This window comes from Eumetopias jubatus, unplaced genomic scaffold (genome assembly GCF_037043125.1).
Source record: "Eumetopias jubatus isolate StellerSeaLion01/CBP00866 unplaced genomic scaffold, mEumJub1_p1.0 scaffold_6, whole genome shotgun sequence".
Lineage (NCBI taxonomy): Eukaryota > Metazoa > Chordata > Mammalia > Carnivora > Otariidae > Eumetopias > Eumetopias jubatus.
Genome location: NW_028274812.1, coordinates 121995818 through 122008066, shown reverse-complemented (window position 1 = coordinate 122008066; position 12249 = coordinate 121995818). Strand labels below are relative to the sequence as shown.

Sequence of the window (12249 nt, the reverse complement as noted above, 5' to 3'; positions counted from 1 at the left end):
TTCCCTGATGATTAGTCACTTTGAGTACCTTTTCATGTTCTTGTTGGTCATTTCTATGTCTTCTTTGGAAAAGTGTCTATTCAGATCTTCAGCTCATTTTTTTATTTGGATTGTTTTTTTGCTTTTGAGGTGTACGAGTTCCTTCTAAATTTTGGATGTTAACCCCTTGTTGGATATATGGTTTACAAATATTTTCTCCCATCCATAATTGCCCTTGATTTTGTTGGTTTCCTTTGGAGTGCAGAAGCTTTTTAGTTTGATGTAGTTCTACTTGTTTATTTTTGCTCTTGTTACCTTTATTTTTGGTGTGAAATCCAAAAAAAATCATTGCCAAGACCAGTGTCAAGAATCTTACATCCAGGGGCACCTGGGTGGCTCAGTAGGTTAAGCGTCTGCCTTTGGCTTGGGTCATGATCCCAGGGTCCTGGGATTGAGCCCCATGTCGGGCTCCCTGCTCAACGGGGAGTCCGCTTCTCCCTCTTACTTTTCGTCTCTGTTCTCCCCCTCTCTCTCTCAAGTAAATAAATAAAATCTTAAAAAAAAAAAAAGAATCTTACATCCCGTGTTTCCTTATATGAGTTTTACAGTTTCAGGTCTTATGTTCAAATCTTGAATCCGCTTTAAGTTGATTTTTATTATAGTGTTAAGATAAGGATGCAGTTTTCACTCTTTTGAATGTGACTATTCAGTTTTCCCAGCAGCATAAAATTCATTTTTAAAAACCTTCATTTATCACTTTTTAAAAAATTCTTTTCAGCACTTTAGGATGTTCCATTTGTCTTCTGGCCTTTAATTTTTCTCATTAGAAGTTATCATCATACTGTCATTCTTATTTATATAATGTGTCACTTTTTCCTCTGCCTGCTTTTAAGATTTTTTTATCTTTGATTTTTAGCAGTTTGACTTCAGTGTGTCTAGGTGTGATTTTCTTTGTCTTTATCTTGCCTGGTGATTGCTGAACTTGTTGGGTATCTAGAAAATAATAGATTTCTTTTTTTATTATTATTTATTTATTTGATGGAGAGACAGTGAGAGAGGGGACACAAGCAGGGGGAGTGGCAGAAGGAGAAGCAGGTCTCCCACTGAGCAGGGAGTCCGATGTGGGGCTCGATCCCAGGACTGGGATCATGACCTGAGCTGAAGGCAGACTGAGCCACCCAGGCGTCCCAGAAAATAATAGTTTTCAATAAATTTGGGAAAATTTCACCCTTTTTTTTCTTCAAGTATTATTTTCTACTCCATTCTCTCTACTCTCTCCTTCTGAGATTCCACTTGTACCAGAGTGTTTGATATTTTCCATAGGTCAATAAACCTCTGTTCTTTTTCTTTTTCCTGTTCTTTATATTATATAGTTTCTTGATCTGTGTTCATGTTCACTGTTTCTTCAACTATTTTCTGTTTAACTCAGTGTATTTTTCATTTCAGATATTGTACCTTCCTATTCTAGAATTTCCATTTTATATTTTTATTTTTATAATCTCAGTTCTGCTATTTTGAGTAGCCATATAGCCATTCATTATCATTATATATTTCTTTAATAGCTTATTTTATACTCTTTCAGATACTTGTTTACTAATTTGGATTTGGCTCATCTTGTTTCTATTGTCTACTTTGTTACTTGACTAGGGGCTTCATATTTTTCACATTTTTTAATGGGTCCAATCATTTTTATTGTGTCCTAGGTATGTGGATATTACATTTTAGAGACTTTGGAATCTGCTCTGTTCTTCTGAAGAGTGTTGGCTTTGTTTGTTTTTTAGCAGGCATTGTTAATTTGACTGGATTCAAATTTCAAACTCTTGTCTCCCCTGTGGTAGGCAGCAACTGAAATCACTGCTTACTTCTTTCATTATTTAAGCTATTGCTCTCTACTGTGCAACTTGGAGTCTCTCCTGTGCATCCTATGAATGTATAGTTCAGGGATCAGCCAGGGGTTTCAATAATACTTTTTCTGCATCTGTGGCTCCCTCTACTCCAGGACTTTGTTCTTTTCTCTTCCTTCCTTCCTTCCTTTCTTTTTTCTTTCTTTCTTTCTTTCTTTCTTTCTTTCTTTCTTTCTTTCTTTCTTTCTTTCTTTCTTTCTTTCTTTCTCTTTCTTTCTTTCTTTCTTTCTTTCTTTCTTTCTTTCTTTCTTTCTTTCTTTCCTTCCTTCCTTCCTTCCTTCCTTCCTTCCTTCCTTCCTTCCTTCCTTCCTTCCTTCTTTCTTTCTTTCCTTCTTTTTCTTTCTTTTCTTTCTTTCTTTCTTTTCTTTCTTTCTTTTTCTTTTTTCTTTCTTTCTTTTTTTCTTTTTCTTTCTTTCTTTCTTCCCTCTTCTTTTTTTTGTTTTTTGAAAGATGTATTTATTTTAGAGAGAAAGTGAGAGAGTATGTGTACACAAGCGGGAAGGGCAGAGGAAGAAGGAGAGAGAATCTCAAGCAGGCTCCGTGCCCAGCTCAGAGCCTGACTGATGCGGGGCTCGATCTCACGACCCTGAGATCATGACCAGAGCCAAAACCAAGAGTTGGACGCTCAACCCACTGTGCCACCCCTGTTCCTCTCTAGCTACTCTGTTAGCTTAAAATTTCATCCTCCTATTCCTTAGGCCATAAGACTGTGGCTTTATGATTGTGTTTGGCTGCTCTGTGCTAACTAGACTGGAATGTTCTCTCAGATGAAAACTGAGTTTCCAGTATCTGTGTGTATTGAGTGAGTGATTTTGAAATTCTCGGAAATATCCTAACAAAAATAGTAACCATTGTATTCCTGTCTAAACTAACTACCTGAAGAATTTTTTCAGTTGTCTTTTTAAAATAGATTTATTCATATTCTAAATTCAGTGATTTTCAGCATAGTCATATAGTTGTGTACCATTACCACGATCAGCTTTAGAATTTTCTCCACTACTGAAAAGGCCATATTTACTGGCAAGTCACTCCAGTTCCTCCCAATCTCCCCTCTCCAGCCCTAGGCAGTTACTTTGTGTCTCTGTAGATTTGCCTATTTCAGACATTTGTATATAAATGGGATTATTCAGAGTGTGGTTCTTTGTGACTGGCTTCTTTAACTTAGTATAACGTTTTCAAGGCTGATCCATTTTGAAGCACATGACAGTACTTCATTTCTTTTTTCTTTCATGCCAAATGATATTCCATTGTATGGATATACCACATTTTACTTTCTCATTCATCCATTTATAGACTATTGAGTTGATTCCACTCTTTGACTTTTATTAATGCTACTGTGAACATTCATGAACATGTTTTTATGTGGACATATATTTTCATTTCTCTTGGGTAGCTACTTAGGAGTGAAATCAATGAATTTTATATTAACTCTGTGTTTAACCTCTTAGGGAACTGCCAAACTTTTCCACAGTAGCTATATCTTTTATATTCCCACCAGCAATGCACGGTGGTTCTAATTTCTCCACATCGTTGACAACACATTATTATTTTTTTAATTTTATTTTTATTATGTTATGTTAGTCACCATACAGTACATCTTTAGTTTCTGATGTAGTGATCCATGATTCATTGTTTTCATATAACACCTGGTGCTCTATGCACTACGTGCCCTCCTTCATACCCATCACCAGGCTAACCCATCCCCCCACCTCCCTCCCCTCTAAAACCCTGTTTGTTTCTCAGAGTCCATAGTCTCTCCTGGTTCATCTCTCCCTCTGATTCCCCCCTTCATTTTTCCCTTCCTTCTCCTAATGTCCTCCATGCTGTTCCTTATGTTCCACAAATAAGTGAAACCATGTGATAATTGACTTTCTCTGCTTGACTTTTTCACTTAGCATCATCTCCTCCAGTCCCATCCATGTTGATGTAAAAGTTGGGTGTTCATCCTTTCTGATGGCTGAGTAATATTCCATCGTATATATGGACCACATCTTCTTCATCCATTCATCTGCTGAAGGGCATCTCGGCTCTTTCCACAGTTTGGCTATTGTGACATTGCTGCTATGAACATTGGGGCGCATATGGCCCTTCTTTTCACTACATCTGTGTCTTTGCGGTAAATACCCAGGAGTGCAATTGCTGGGTCATAGGGTAGCTCTATTTTTAATTTTTTGAGGAACCTCCACATGAAGACAACACATTGTTTTTTTTTTTTTTTTTTTTGCTGTTTTGATTATAGCCTTCTAGTGGGTATGAAGTGATATTTCATTGTGGGTTTGATTTACATTTCCTTGGCTAATGACATTGAGCATCTTTTTATGTCTTGGACATTTTTGTATCTTTTTTGCAGAAATGTCTATTCAGATTCTTTCCCATTTTTTAATTGTATTATTTGCTTTTACTATGAGTTGTAATTGCTCTTTATATATTCTAGGTAGAAGTCTCTTATCAGATACACTATTTGCAAATATTTTCTCCTATGGGTTGTCTTTTTCGCTTTTTTTAATGGTGTCCTTTGAAGCACAAAAGTTTTTAATTTTGACCAAGTCCAGTTTATCTCTTTTTCTCCTTTTGTTGCTTGTGGTGTTATATCTAAGAAGGGTGTGCCTACCCCAAGATCACAAAGACTTACTCCTGCGTTTTCTTCAGTTTTATAGTTTTGTCTTGTACATTTAGGTCTATAGTATATTTGGAGTAAATTTTTTTGTGTGTTATAAGAAAGGGGTCCAACTGCAGTTTTTTGCATATGGATGTCAAGTTGTCCCAGCACTATTTGTTCAAAAACATATTTTTTTCTATTGTTAAAAATCAATTGACTGTGTATTTAAGGGTTTATTTCTGGATTCGCAAGTCTATTCCATTGATCTATGTCTTTCCTTAGGCCAGTACCACACTGTCTTGATTATTAGCCTTGTAGTAAGTTTTGAAATCAGGAAATGTGAGTCCTCCAACCTTGTTCCTCTTTTTAAAGATTGCTCTGGCTATTCTGGGTCCTTCCCATTTCCATAGAATTTAATGATCGATCAGTTTCTGCAAAAAAGCCAGCCAAGAATTTGATAGGGATTGAGTTTTATTTATAGATGAACTTGAGGAGTATTCTCATCTTATGAATATTAAGTCTTCCTATCCATGTCTTTCCATTTATTTAGGTTTTTAATTTTTTTCAACAGTGTCTTGTGGTTTTCAAAGTACTAGTTTTGCACTTCTTTTGTAAAATTTGTTCCTGAGTATTTTGTTCTTTTTGATGCCGTTATATACAAATATCTTTTAAACTTTTTTTTTACATGTATATACCTACTAGCTCCCTGTCTCTCTCTATTCGCTGCTCCATGTATTTCTTCTCTTTATCCTATTTTAATTCCAGTGTTGCACTGATCTCATGAAACATTCAGAAAACATCTATGTGACTCCTTTCAGCAGTCATATGGCATGTGTATTTTGTGTCAGGTACTGTACTGACGGGGTATGGAGTTGATTAAACATCTTGTGTTTTCAAAGAGAGGACATAAACATGGTATCTAAGATTTATCACAGTGAGTATTAGAATATCAGAAGCATTATAGAAGGAGGGATCAGGGAGACTCTTTTAGAGAAGGTAACATTTAAGACTGACCTTGAAATACTGATAAGGATTTAACAGACTTTGAAAAACTTGCTATTTAATCAAAACAAGGTAAATGAAATCATGAAGGCATGAAAGTACTTGATGGTTCATTAAAGATGAATGGGCTTATATGGTCAGTATCGGATGAATGAGGGATATGATTGAGGGCAAAGTAAGAAATACCGAATAGTCAATCTAGTTGTGACAGGTTTTAATAAAATAGTAAGAATTTTGTGGGCACCGGAGACTTCTGAGTAGTGGGGGTGTCATGAGATTTTTTTTTTTTTTAATCTGGGAAGATGTTGATTAGATCTGTATTTTAGAGAATTAACTGGTGTTTGCTGAGAGTGGATTGCAGTGGAGAGAATATAGGGACAGAGTACCAGTTTGAAGTCTGTTTCAATATCCAGGGAGAGAAGATGAAGGTCTTAACTGGGAAAGCAACAATAGAATTGAGAGGGATAGTTGACTTTGCATTCTGACAGAAAGATTTTGATTGTTTGATTCAAGAGGTGAGATAGGGAAGGAGATAAGTTTATGATAAATTGAGTTGTCTCATTTGGTTTATTGGATGAATGGTAATGTCTGTCTGGTCCTTTGTTTTTTGTTGTCATTTTGCTATTTTAGTTGTATTAAATAAGTAATGTAGACATGGACTCATTAGCCATGAGATTGAACTCAAGTCTCTTACCCCATTCCTCTTTTCCAGAAGAGGCCAAACTGATGTCATTGGCTCAAAACCCCCAACATGGTTGCTCTTTCTGGTTTGGCCAGGCTTGATATTGAGTTGTCATGAATATTATGTACATATGATATTGAAGGCTTATGAATAACAAAGATACTTCTTGGATTTTGAATCTCCCAGAAACCAGGGACAAAGGTCAGTAACATTATTATATAACATACCCCAAACTCCTTTAACTCTCTCTTAGAGCATCTACTTCCACATTTCCAGATTCTGTGTCTAATCTGACATTATCTTGATAGTCAATTTTAGATAAAATGTTTAACCCCCTTTCCTCTTTATCCCCCTCCCCCACTTCTCAAACATCTGCTATTTGCTGCTTTAGGACTACCTTTGGTTAAACCAGTGCCAGTTCTTGCATTAATAGGACAATGTAAATCTTGTTTCTTTTGCCTCTTTTGAAAGTTTCGAGAGCTTTTATTCTTGGATTGATTCCTTTTCATGACATCTTATTCTTTGAGATAAAAATCTTCTCCCTCTGCAGATATTAATTTGGGGAATCAAAGCTTACGATACTTTTGAAGGTTTTTCTTGTTGTTTTTCTTCTGTGTTAGTTTGCTAGGATTGTGATAATCTGTGATGACAGATTGAGTGGTTGAAACAACAGAAATTTATTGTCTCATGATTCCAGAGGCTGGAGTTTCAAGATCATGGGGTAAGCAGGGTTGGTCCTTCTGAGGCCTTTCTCGTTGGCTTGTAGATAGCTGACCTCTCCCTGTGTCCTCACATGGTCTTCCTTGTGTGTGTCTGGGTCCTAATCTCCTCTTCTTATAAAGACATCCATCATATTGGATTAGGTTCCACCTATATGAGCTCATTTTACTTTAATTACTTCTTTAAAGGCCTGATCTCTAAATACTATCACACTCTGAGGTATTTAGGCATAGAACTGCAACATGGTATTTTTTAGGGGACACAATTTAGCCTATTACACCTGCCTTATTTCTGTGTCCTCTGGCTTTTTTTGTTTATGTGACTTCCATCTCTCTCTTAACGTATTTTCCTTGACTATGTTATAGTCTTTGGCTGTCCTTGTATATTTTAGTCTGGGAATAGCTGATTTGTTTAGTTTGTTTATAGGCAGTTTGTTTGTAAGTGGCTTTTCTATTGGGTGATATGACTGCAAGTAGACCTTTTTTGGGGGGAGGACCCTTATATGTCAAGATCTTTGGTTCTTTTTTCCTTTTTTCCCTTTTAATTTCTTCAGAGAATAATATTCTACTTACCCAGACACGGTGGGGTTGGGCAGGGTGGACTTACAGACCTTGCTGACAGGTGTAAGAGCAGGGGGGGAAGAGACATAGTAGTCCCACAGTCTGCTGTGCAGGTTGACACTTACTCACCCTCCTGTGCCTGGCATTCCTGATTCCTGGTCGTCTTCTGTTTGGCTTCCTCAGAGACTGAACTTCTGATCTCCTGCTGACTGCAAGGGGAAGGCAGAGGCCAGGGTGTCCAACTTCTCAGTATGTAAAGATATAGATAGCCAGCAAGTTCTTGCTGTTTTGCTCTGAACCTCACTGTCATCTTCTGGGGCATCTGAAACCTTGATCAATTGAGGGGTTCTGTGGCAGTTTATTAGTGAGGTTTTATTATTTATTTGTTGCCTACTATATGCTAGGTACTGTGCTTTCCTTAGGATTATCCTTTGTAACCTTAATTGTAACCTTTGAAAGGTTCTACTGCTAGGTCCATTTTACCTATACAAAAACAGCGGGTTTAGAACAGAATTAGTAAATTAGAGCACCAGACCTTGAATACAGGTGTATTTGATCTCAGAAACTGCACTTTTACCAACGTTACTATACTCAGAAGAGTTGGCAAATTCATGTTTTTGCCTTAGGTCTACATTCTGGGTTTTGTAAAAATGTCAATATATTGATTTGACCACATTAAAAAAGTTGCTGGACTAAGTATAACACAAAAATAAAGTGAAGTTCAGTACACCTGTAGGGATATAAATGTATTTTAATTTTTATGAACATGATTAATCAGAACATCTTCCTTTAACAAGTTGGAGAGTAGAACAGTTTCTAGCATATTTTTGGGATTCAGCAGGTGTAGGCATGGAGCTAAATGGTGACAATAGGTTCTATCTATCATTATATTTAAAGTTCCAGAACCAAGGGCTTAGTTGTCTGTTATTTTTCTGACATTTCCCTCACAACACCAGCTACAATGTCTTTGGTAAATTTAATGTTCAGTAGATGTTGGCAGATAGGCTAAATGACAGCTACAAAATTCAGAACTTTAAGAATACTTTTTATGTTTTGGTATTGAATGTCTAGCATTCTTGTATTTTTAGTCAGTGCTTATTTCAGTTGTCACTAATACTTTCCTTCCTTTTTTGACAGATTACTTCTGTAACTAGATCTCTGGTTTGCTCAACAAAGCACGATGTCCCGATCCCGACAACCCCCTCTTGTGACAGGCATCTCTCCAAATGAAGGAATACCATGGACAAAGGTCACAATTAGAGGAGAAAACCTGGGGACTGGCCCAACTGACCTCATAGGTAAGAGCAAAGAACTGTGTTTCAATGGTAAATGCATTTTTATAGTGGGCATTTGAGACAAGCTGATAGAACAACAACATTGTGATCGGTACAGAATGATCTGAATAAAGATGAAAGAATTATTTGGTTTTCTGGCTTTTCTGTTTAAAATCATTATTTTATCAGATCTTGTCTAAATTGCTTTTCACCAAGTCCTTCAGAAAGTTTCCTGCAGCTGCGATTTGCCTCCAATTCCTGAGCCTTGCTCTCTCCTGCTTTGATTGCCCAGACAGCCTCCCTAGCTATTTTTGCTCTCTTTAGTTTTTCCTCCATTATACAACTGTCTGTATTTGTTCTGTAGTGCTCTGTAAATGATACCTCTTCTGTACCTTATCCCTTCAAATCAAATCTAAACTCTATCTCCTGGTGATATCAGTACCACTTGGCTGTTATCCTCACTTCACCTAGAAGAAACTATCCACTCTCACCAGGTGCATATCCTTACTGGGACCTATGAATGTTATTTATTTCCTTTCCTCTGCCACATTGATGCTTAATTGTGGTTGAAAGCCCCACCATGAATCTGAAATATGAATAGTCTCTGCCAAAACTTGAGACTGGAAAAAAAAAAAAAGCTCTTCAAACTAATTCCCACCCATGTTAATCTGTCTTTTTATTTAGGCTCCCCTAATACTTATATATTTATGGTAAGCTAAACTGTAGTTTTTAGGATCTGTTTATGTCTTTTTTTTTAATCTTTCAAGTTCAAGGACATGCACGCTCTATACCCAGTTGGCACTGTATAAATTTGTTAGTTTGTATAGTGTCTGTCCCCCCAATTCCCACCCTATAACATGGAGACCTTTTACTGCTGATTATTTAAGCATTCATCTTTGTCAGTAGTTCTCATCCCTGGCTTGTCTTTTCTTTTTTTTAAGTTTTTTGTTATGTTTTGTTTTTATTTTTTTAATTCCACTTAGTTAAAATACAGTATAATATTTATTTCAGGTGAACAGTTTAGTGATTCAGCACTTTCCGTACAATACCTGGTGCTCATCACAAGTGCACTTCTTACTCCACATCACCTTTTTAATCCATCCCCCCCCACTTACCTCCCCTCTGGTAACCATCAGTTTGTTCTCTATAGTTAAGAGTCTGTTGCTTGGTTTGCCTCTCTCTCTTTTTTTCCTATGCTTGTTTTGTTTCTTAAGTTCCACGTATGAGTGAAACCATATGGTATTTGTCTTTCTCTGACTGACTTATTTCACTTAGCTTGATACTACAGCTCCATTCATGTCCTTGCAAATGGCAAAATTTCATTCTTTTTTAATGGCTGAGTAATATTCCATTATATATAAATAAATTATAATTGGTCAGTTAGGATTATTTTCTTGTGAACTCTGAGATGCATTTAGAATAGAGATGCATTCAGAATGAGGAAGGGAGAGACTTCAGTATATGCTACTGAACATATATGCTGATTACCGTATAAACTTATCTGGATTCAGACATTCTCTTGACTCTTCTTAATTTCTGAGGGACCTTAGGGGCGCCTGGGTGGCTCAGTCGGTTAAGCATCTGTCTTCAGCTCAGGTCATGATTCCAGAGTCCTGGGATCAAGCCCTGAGTCGAGGTCCCTGCCCAGCGGGGAGTCTGCCTCTCTCTATCCCTCTGCTCCTCCCCCACTTGTGCTCTCTCTCGCACATGCTCACACTCTCTCAAGTAAATAAATAAAATCTTTTAAGAAAATTTATGAGGGACCCATTGGTAAAGTATTGGAGATTATGAGTTGGAACTTATTTTTCTTGCATTATTGGTGCAGCTTGACAGATTGTTTTTTGGCCATCTGGAAAACCCTTGGAAAAGAGAAAGTGAATTAGAGCTCGGCACTATGTTTAATAAATGAGTTTTGCACTTCCCAGCTAATTCTTTTCACTAGTGTTATTTCATTATGTCTTATTTTATGTTGTTTTCTCTAGCCATAGTTTTTGATTCTTCAGTAAACAAAAATTAATTATTCTTATGTAGATAGTTTTATCTAATCCTGTGTCTTGGTTTTTTGACATAGATCATTCTAGATTTCTCTTTATCCAAAGTGGAAAAGTCCGTAGAATGCGTGGTAATAAACCATACAGATGGAGGTTATGTCCAACATTTTAACTGGAGCTCCTAACATGACAGTTACTAGTCTATGTAAATTTTAATCTTGCTTTAGCTTCAGGCAATGCTATTCTTATTTGACTAAATGTGTATACTTCTATAAACTTTGCTAGTTCAGCTTTCAACCTGCCTATCTATTGCCAGGAAACCATTTTTTAAAAAAGCAAACTCAACCTGCTAAATAATTTAAATGTTTTTAGCTCAGATGATATCTACACTAGCCAAGTGAAACATTATAAAAATAGTTTATTTTGAAATTCTACAAGTTACTTTAAAAAAAAAAGATGTTATATTTTATGAAGCAGATTTCTTGGTTCGCAGTAACTTAGCAAAAATGTGCTTTAGAAATTAAGAAATCAGTCTTATGATCTTATTTAATTTTTATGACATTTAAAATGATCTGTTTGAATCTATGTTTAAAAATAAATGGTGATTATTAATTTTTTTTTTTAGTTAAAATGCAGAGCAGATATTAAATCAGAGAAACCCTGATAGCAGCTACAATAGATGAATAAACTATTGTTCTGGGTAGTTTTTTCCCAGCTTGTACTGTCATAGATAAAATTTATATGTTTGCTCTTCTGAGTATGTTTTTAAGGCTTGCTGTCTATATATTGGAAGTCTCCCATTCCTCAGTTTTAATCATAAGGTTGTTCTCTAGCAGGGAACCTGTATTAGGAATGACTTTATATTAAGTCCTGACATTTACTATTGAGTTGTTTTCTTTTCTGAAATGAGTTAATATTTAAAATCACAAGAATTTTTTGATACTATAAAATTTTAAAATATTAAGTTGATATATTAACCTAGAGTGATATCAAAATACCTACCATCTATAACACTAAAACTGTTGAGTTTATTAATTAAAGCCTTTTGTATCATTTAAAAAATACATAGACTGATTTATGTATGCATAAACATTATTTGAGCAAATATTCATTGAAGTGTTTCACAGTGTTTCTCTTTGGAGAGGAGTTCCAGGGGTGCCATCAGTCTCTTAAATTGTTTACATTTTTCAAAACAAAATTGATTTTCAGGAAAGATAGCAAAGACATTCCCATTTTGAAAAAATAATTTTGAATTATGAATGCATTTAAAAATGTATAAATGTCATTATACATTTAAAAAAAAATCAAAGAAAACTTAGTCCTGAAGAATCCTTTAAGTGCTTTTATTAGAAAGAATCCCAGGGGTGCCTGGGTGGCTCAGTTGGTTAAGTATCTACCTTGGGCTCAAGTCATGATCCCCATGCCCTGGGATTGAGCCCCACATCGGGCTTCCTGTTCATTGCAGAGCCTGCTTCTCCCTCTCCCTCTGCCCCTCCCTCCCCACTCCCTGCTAGTGCTCATGCTCTCTGTCTCTCTCT

At 36.2% G+C, this 12249-nt stretch overlaps 1 protein-coding gene across 4 annotated transcripts in view; it reads left to right on the top strand.

The window, feature by feature from the left end:
* The window catches only part of EXOC2 (exocyst complex component 2), a 287628-nt gene that overhangs the window by 49437 nt on the left and 225942 nt on the right, over positions 1-12249 (top strand). For 3 of the 4 annotated variants that reach the window (XM_028091090.2, XM_088024102.1, XM_028091088.1), the window contains exon 2: positions 8584-8744. In XM_028091090.2, the coding sequence (XP_027946891.1) occupies positions 8627-8744 (118 nt within the window). In that variant the 5' untranslated portion in view covers positions 8584-8626. Of the gene's footprint in view, positions 1-6196; positions 6368-8583; positions 8745-12249 lie in introns of all 4 variants that reach the window. The other variant, XM_028091089.1, reaches the window with a different exon arrangement.